We start from the raw sequence: 8,232 nt of genomic DNA, 5'->3' as shown, positions 1-8,232 counted from the left end.
TATATTTGTTTAGAGATATTTAATATATTCTATTTATTTATTAAATTTCTATGCATATAATTATTTATTACATTTAAAAAATTATTTTATGTAAAGAATCTATAAAATTCTTTATATCAAACTTTTCTTGTTCATATTAGCCTGGTTTCTCCCTCCTGATTAGACCCAGACTGATACAGCCATTGGGTATACTGTACAACTGATTTATAGAAGACAGATTTGGGCAATTGTGTGGTTGCTTTTTTTCTTTTCCTTTTTTTTTTTTTTAACCTTTGCCATCTCTTACACCTGGGACACCATACCCAAGAATAAGAGCATGTTGCAGGGATGTAAGGTACAGCATAGGCAGTATAGTCAATAACATTTAATACCTTTTTGTGGTGACAGAAGGTAACTAGGCTTATTGTGGTGATCATTTTGTAATCTGTGTAATTATTGAATCCTTGTGTTGTACACCTGAATCTTATGTAGTATTGTATGTCAATTATACTTCAGTTTTAAAACTGTTAAAAAAATTTTTGGTCAATAAAAAGGGCTACAGCCTGCAATCCTGTGATCTTTACCTCACCATCCTCTTCCACAGAAGACTATGAATGGATTTGCTAAGGATGTGTTGGATATTCTCAATTTGACAATAACATTTTTCATGTAGGAGGAGAGGCTCAGTTTTTTGAAAGAGGCTTTCAGGAAAATTTTTAAACATGACTTGTTTTGTTTAACAGATCTATCATCCGTAAGTCTGAAGGTTATATTGGAGGACTTTCTTAAAACGTCAAAGTGACTGTGATGAAATAATCTAACAGGAAAATAATTTCCAACAGTGATGATGCATCCGTAAAAGTATGGTGTTTATTTTACTGTGTGGGCATTTGGGCTTCTCTCTAGTGGTCTATAAATTTACAGTAATAACTAACCTTTGTTGAGAAACTACCATGTTTGAGGTTCGGTGCCAAGTGCTGTTGAGAAAGTTTTCCAAAACTTGGAAATAGGCAAAAGGGCTACTGCATGTCCTTTCAGCATTATCTAAGCATTTTCTACCCAACCCACCCAACCCACCCAGCCCATTAGCCAATTTCTAGAAGTGCGTATCTTTGACTTGCTATTTTCTTTTGATTAGGATATTTTAAATTTCATAAGGGTAGATGTTAACTTGTAGAAATTGATAGCCAGGGTTTCTCAACCTCAGAACTATTGGCATTTGGGGCTAGATAATTCTTTTTTGTGGGGGGCTGTCTTACACACTGAAGGATGTTTAGGACTATCCCTGTTCTCTACCCACTAGATGCCAGTAGCACCCCTCCCACCCAGTTCCGACAATCAAAACTGTCCCCTGGAGGGAGAAATTATCCCCACTTGAGAACAACTGTTGATAGTGATGAAAACTAAATTTTTCACTAGAGATGCAAGTTATCTATCATGTAAAGAAGACAACCCTGAAGGCTGTATTTTTATTGGCCTGAACATTAACCAGTTTTGTGTCTAAATTAGCCATCTTATTCAAGCCCTTTTCTTTCAGCCACCTTGACTACTTTGCTCTCTCCAGTTTTCTTTAAACCAGCTTACCATCTTGCCAGTTCTCTCATTAACATGTTAAAAGAATCTTTGACACATGCTCACTTTATATTTGTATGAAAGTCATGCTTTTAACTTTTTGGAAAGTATATTTTGACAGTAACTTACATGCATTTCTTTATTTAAGCCTTATAACAACCATATAAATCCGAGGTTTGAGAGATAAGAGTAACTACGCAGAGTTGCACACGTGTGAAGACATGTTTTCCTTTCTCCAGGATAACTGCCCAAGAGTGCAGTTGCCGGGTTGTATCGTATACACACATTCAGTTTTGTAGGAAACTGCTGTACTCTTTTCCACAGTGACTGTACCATTTCACATTTCCATGAGAATTGCATGAGTGTATGAATGTATGAGCTTTAGCTGCTTAACTAACAGTTCTTCAGAATAACTAAAGAAACCCTGATGGTGTGTTTCAGTTATTAATTCTTGTAGATGAATTGACCTCTGAATGAAAACATCCCAAAACTTTTGGCCCAAAGGGATCTATTATTTGGGAAGATTTCTACAGGAGAAACTCATTGCAAAGAATGAAGAGGAAGTCTGAAGAAAAGTGTTTCAAAACCAGGTCAAAAATATACTCTAAAGAGATCTGAAAGGAAGGGAGAAAACATTCATTAAGCCTACTTACAAGGCATGTTTCACTCTTTATCTCATTTATTCCTCCCAATGGTAGTGTAGAAAGGACAATGTTTTATCCATTTTAGATATACAATCGAGACTTCAGGTAACTTTTTAAACAGATCACACTAACTGGCAAAGTGAGAATGAGAAGTCTGTGCTTCTAGCTTCTAGCTACCTTTAGTTCAGTGCAAGAGATACATAGGAGGCAATCAACACATTTGTTGGAGAGAATGAATGAATAAACGTACTTCAGCTCTGCTATTTATGTGTCCTTGGGCAAGACAATTAATTTCTCTAATTCTGTTTCTTCATTTGTTAAAGGAAGATACCAACACTTCCTTCAGAGTTGAGGTAAGGAACAAATGAGGTGATACAAGAGGGAAAAACAATTTAGAAATGTAAAATGTTGAACAAATGTTAGATAGCATGATATATGTCACAAATTATGACATACATAGTTTATATGTGCTAATGAAAACAGTATCGGTAACAGTATTATGATAATTTATATAACTTAAAAAACCAGACTCTAAGAAAAAGGTACTGAATGAAGAACAGGCAAGAAATTGATATATTGTGTGTAGGAAGGGGATATGAGTGGTTAGGGACAAGATAAAGAAACTTCACATTTGTAACCCTTTGCACTTCCCTTTTGAACTTAGAACCGTGTATTACTGTATTCAAAAGATAGACTTTAAATTTTATAAAAATATTGTATAAAAATGTAACATTAACATAGAATAACCACGGTACTTTTTTTAAAGCATTGCCTTTATTTCAATTATTAATTTAAATTATGAAGATGAGGCCACACATTTTCAGTGGTTTTATCTTTTTAACAGAACTTGCGGTCCCTGGGCAAGTTTAACTTTCCTGAATAAAGCAATCTTCTACAATTATTTTGAAGACTAATTTGCTGGGTGGTAGACTAAATTTGAGAGGAATTAGTTATTTCCTAAGAATAACATCAAATGCAGGTAGGGCAGCCGTTTCACCCATGAGCCCAGAGAGAAATGGGGCAAAAAGTGAACGCAGAAGACTGGCATTGCGAAGGGCCACCATTTGATGTTAGTACTGCGCCGCATTACGCCTGCCATGAGTTTTGGTGGTCTTCCAAAGCTGGAGTAAGTACTAGGTAAGGTTAGGGTTTTGCATTTTCCTCATCTGCTCCCATGACCAGTCCATGGCGGGATTAGGACACTGAAAAGATGACAGTGTCCCTCTCCCGTTATGTAATTAAAAATAGAAATTCGCTCAGGAAATTATTTAAAACTTAAATTTCGGTGAATGCAAGGCTTTCTTCCTAGACTTTCTGAAATAAAAATTCCGAATAGATTCATCAAAGCTAAACTTTTTCCTGCTTTTCCTTCCTTTGCTAGTATCTTGACCGTAGTTCTCAGGCCCGTTCCACAGTCCAGCACTCGCAGACTCTCAAGTGTGAACCACACGGCCGCTCGCAGGTGCTAGCCCCAACCCACTAGGCATCTCCTCCTTCGCCCCACCCACCTGGCTCTTATCCCCGCCCATTTCGCGCGTCGTCGTGACGTCAGCGCGCCGTCGCCGAAGCCCGGCAGCAAATGAGCGCAGGTGGCAGCAGGCCTTCGTCGAACTCTCGAATGCGCTTGCGCGCTCGTTCCGGGGGCTCTGAAGACCTGGCTGAGCCCCGCGCGGATGGAGGCCTGAGGGCGGCGGGGGCGGAGCGCGCCGCGAGCTGGGGGCATGTCCGCGGCGGGCGCCGTCTAGAGGAAGGCCGAGCAGCCGCCACCACGCTTTCAGTCGCGGCGAGACGCCAGCGAACCAGGCCGAGGGCCGCATCGGCGATGCAGCGACGGCGGCGCCCTCCGCCGCCCGCCTCTCAGGTGCCCGAGGGCTGCGGGGGAGGCGGCCGCTGCAGTGGTGGCGGCAGCGGGAGCGAGGAGGTGGAAGTGCAGTTCTCCGCCGGTCGTTTGGGCTCCGCCGCGGCGGTTTCGGCGGCGGCGGCGGCCGCGCGCAGCCCCGAGGAGGAGGAGGAGAGGCTCGAGCGCGAGCACTTCTGGAAGATCATTAATGCCTTCCGCTACTACGGGTAAGGAGCCCGTGGCGGACCCCAGCTCAGCCGGTCTGGGCGCCCTCTGCTTGCGGCGGACCCGCCGGCACGGTGTCGCCCGCCGCGCTTGCCCCCCGGCCGCCACGCCTCCGGGGCGTTGGAACCCGGCCGCCTGAGCTGACCTCCGGGCCCCCGAGTCATCTCGCACCACCTTAGCCCCTCCCGGCCTTGCACACCCGCGTGTCTGCCGCGCCGTCTGCTGCTCAGCCTCTTGTCTTCTGACCTCAGGATCAGATTAGCCCTCTTGCCCTTCCATCCCTCGTTAAAGGTTTGGCTTTGAGGCTGGTGGGGGTGACCGGAAAAGTGCTGTAAGAGTTTCAGCTAGAAGATGATGGTGGTAAAATCGTCCGGTGCTGGGCATGATTTGTATGCTGTCGATGTCCTCCAAACTGAACAGATGGCGAGCCCAAGTTCACCTACACGTGGGATGCCGTAGGACGTTTTTTCCTAAACTGTTGCCAGTTCTTGTGAGAGCAGCATTAAGATTTCCACCCCCCACCCCTTGGCGCTGTGAACGCAGAGATACATTTGTGGTGAGCAAGCGAATGATGATGCTCGCTGTCTATAACTGGTGGGTGAAATTAAGGTCAGAGATGCTCCGACTGTTCTAAAATTTGCCAGTTTTTAAGGAGGGAAATGGAAGAAAGCAGTGTAGGAGCCGCCTTTACGGTCTTTTATTCTGCAGATTTGTATCGAATTCTCACTGTGGGTTAAGGTGGTAGGACTTTTAAACTTCTTAACTTCCACTTTTCTTCTAGGTAAATCTTAATGTAGCTTATAATTCCACAAAATTATAATTCAAAAATCTGAAAAGGACATAAATCAACTGACCTTTCAGGTAAAGAAAGCACTTTTATTCCTGTGAGAGATGAGTCCACCTACGACTATGTCCTGAGTCTGTAATTGGAGTCAGGTAGACGTTACCTCCTACTCAAATAAAAGTGTTCCCTTAGAAGGGCTCCTGCTGTGCTTTACGCAAATATTTTTTTAATATTGCTTGACTGACCTCCTCAAGGGCAGGGACTGATGAGCCTTATATGTCACCAGTGCTTGGCATGCTGTTGGAGCTCTATTTTTAACAAATAAGACAAGTAGTAGCAAAGAAGTACATTTGTTATTCCCAAGTAATCTGTCAATTTGTGACTAATGTTTAAAACTAGTTAGTTACTGTCCTGAATTTTAAAACTTACTTAACAAAAGCTTAAAGTTATTTAGACTCTGTTTACATTTGTGAGATGAATTTTTGAAATTGAAAGATCTTGAAATAATTTACTAATTAAACCCAAGCATAGGAACTGTGGACTGCGTTACTTAACAGAGCTCAAAAGAGAATTAGTAGTATGGGGATTTTATTTAATATCAACAGAGAGGAAGGCAGACAACCAGAGAATTGAATTCGGTGCAAGTATTGTGCCTGGAAGAACCGTATAGGGAGGGGAAGAAGTTGACATTAGATAGCTAAGAGTGATAGGTGCAGAAAAGCCTGGTACGTTTTGCTGTTGAGAAATCTAGAAAGAATACTGGGAAATGTCGTGGGACTGTAGTGGACTCAGTTAAGTTAAAATGTGCATTTGTACCCAATTCTAATATATTAGGACTAATTCAGGATTGGTATTTATGATTAAGTGTCAGATGGACCTTTTTGTGGGAGAGGACGGGGGATTTTGACCTGAAACTAGGACCCAAGTGTGGCAGTATGTAAAAGGGTGCTGTGTGCATGTTCTGGTGGTTGTGATAGAATTTCCTGTACTCTCATCCCTCTTCTTTACCAATGTGGGATTGAGGAAATTTTCATTTTTAAAAAAATAACAATCCTTTTTATTTGTATGTACTCTCTTGATGAAAAAATTCAAATCCCTATACTGAAAACAGTGTACAATTTAAAATATGCTTTTAAAAACATCAGGTAAAGGACTAAGGGTACAGAAAGACTGTGTAGCAGAAAACACTAGACTGTTACATTCCAACATTTTATGATCTTCTAGACCTGCACTGTCCAGTACCATAGCCAGTAATCACATATGGCTACATTTAAGCTTGAGTTAATTAAAATTTAATAAAACTTAAAATCTCCTTCCTCACTTCCACTAGCCACATTTCAGGTGCTCAGTAGCCACATGTGGCTAGCATCTGGTGTATTGGACAGTGCAGATGTAAGCCTTTCCATCATTGTAGTAAGTTCTTATGGGCAATCCTATTCGAAGCCTTTAGCAGATATTCCCAAATTTCAGAGAGTTTGGTTTTACTGCTCACTGTCTCTAGTCAGTATATAGGCGATTTAGATAAGGATCATAAGGCAAGAAATGTCTTTTGATGAATATTTTCTCTTTCCAGTGGCTTTCACTTTTGTGCTTCCTACAGATTTTGCTTAAATGTCACATTCTAAGGTAAAAATGGCTGTAGGATTGTACTCAATAGCAAGAAACATTAGCCTCGAAATACTACTCTTGTTATGAATGAAGATACCCACTCATTTTAGGAAATACTGCAGTTGAAAAGCCAAAAGTCTTGTCAGAAATGTCCTACTTTTAGAAATAGCATTTAGGTGGGATTTTAAAAGCTGAGATGTAGAACTTATTTTCACAGGTGAAGGGATAGGTATACAAAGAGGTGAGCAACTTAGCTAGGTGGTACCCAACCAAATTGTGGTAGAGTCTGGCCTGAAATCCAAAATCATTCACTAAAACTTCACCCTGCATTAGTAAGCAGTGATACTAGTAAAACAGTTTTAACTTTGGTTATTTAATAAATATTTTAAATGGATTGAGACAAACTTTCCTTCTGAAAAGGTATGCTTTTCTGTTTGAAATTCTAGAATAGTTCAACAGGTGCAGAGGAATGAGTCTGTGACCTTAGCCTTGATCCAGCATTGGACCCACCTTTATGAAAGGTGACTGAGTCAGAGTTGGGGTCACTATCGAGATGAGCCTTCTAGAGAGAGCTGGAGGTAGAGATACCCTTGGGGAAATATGGCTGCTGACACTACTTTCTCTCCTCAGATGCCAGAGTATGTGACCTCTTAATGCTGACTGAGTTCAGAACCAAGGAGAGTCTGAAGGTTGTAAAACATTCCTTTAAAGCAGGTTGGCCAACTTTCCTTAAAGAGCTAGGCAATGAATATTTTAAGCTCTGAGAGCTAGGTGATTTCTGTTAAAACTGTTCAACTCTGCCCTTGTGTGAAAACAACCACAGGCAGTATGTGAACAAATGAGCATAGCTGTGTTCCAGTAGAACTCTTTACAAAAATAAACCAAGTAGCCAGGAGGTGATAATTTGCCCACCACTGTCTTAAAGCACAGTGATAATGTAAGGATTTATAGAGTAGTGCAGTTACCCATAATCACAATAGTAAGGATTGGAGTCTTCTCAATTTTAATAAGACCTCACTTATTTCGATAGGGGTTTGTAGGTGTATGGTATGGACAGCTTGGACACCAGTAAGTAACTAAAGGTTAAGGGGGTATGCCTCATCTTATCCTGCTCTGTAGTTATATCACTTTTATGTGGAATTGACAGTAAGTGTGTGTGGGCTCTCCTAACCAATCCATAACTTACTCAGCTCCCCTGCAGTCATGGAAATAAGTAGTCTCCAAGGAGAACCAAAAGTGGTGCCTAGGGAGCATAACTTAACATTTATTGATTGCTTTTTACATATGCTGAAATACGGAGTTTAAATAGAGAAGAAGGTGAGATTTGTACTTTGAAGAATTTATCTAGTTGGAGGTGGGAGGAAGGTAGATTGGGGACAGCATATTTAGGTAGCAAGCCTCACTTATCTTTGGGAGACACATGATAGGTTGGGGATAAAACTTGGGAGAATGGGTAATTTACAGGTAGTTTTATGAAGTAGAATCAGAAAGATTTTGAGCTTCTTCATCGAGTGGACTGCGAGAAGAGGCATTTTCGATGGCTCATCAGTTTCTGACCTGAGTGGTTTTCTGGTGGACCA

General features: G+C 41.3%; 1 protein-coding gene across 4 annotated transcripts in view; it reads left to right on the top strand.

The window, feature by feature from the left end:
• The first annotated feature begins 3,747 nt into the window (after positions 1 to 3,747).
• The window catches only part of CARNMT1 (carnosine N-methyltransferase 1), a 36,813-nt gene continuing 32,328 nt past the window's right edge, over positions 3,748 to 8,232 (top strand). The window contains exon 1 of one of the 4 annotated variants that reach the window (XM_032477860.1): positions 3,748 to 4,262. In XM_032477860.1, coding sequence (XP_032333751.1) covers positions 3,775 to 4,262 — 488 coding nt within the window. In that variant the 5' untranslated portion in view covers positions 3,748 to 3,774. Of the gene's footprint in view, positions 4,263 to 4,295; positions 4,855 to 8,232 lie in introns of those variants that run through there. The other 3 variants (XM_032477861.1, XM_014562874.2, XM_006189009.3) reach the window with 3 other exon arrangements.

The sequence above is a fragment of the Camelus ferus genome, chromosome 4 (assembly GCF_009834535.1).
Source record: "Camelus ferus isolate YT-003-E chromosome 4, BCGSAC_Cfer_1.0, whole genome shotgun sequence".
In the NCBI taxonomy this organism is placed as follows: domain Eukaryota; kingdom Metazoa; phylum Chordata; class Mammalia; order Artiodactyla; family Camelidae; genus Camelus; species Camelus ferus.
Note: the sequence above shows the minus strand (reverse complement) of the source record. Positions and strands in the feature narration are given on the sequence as shown.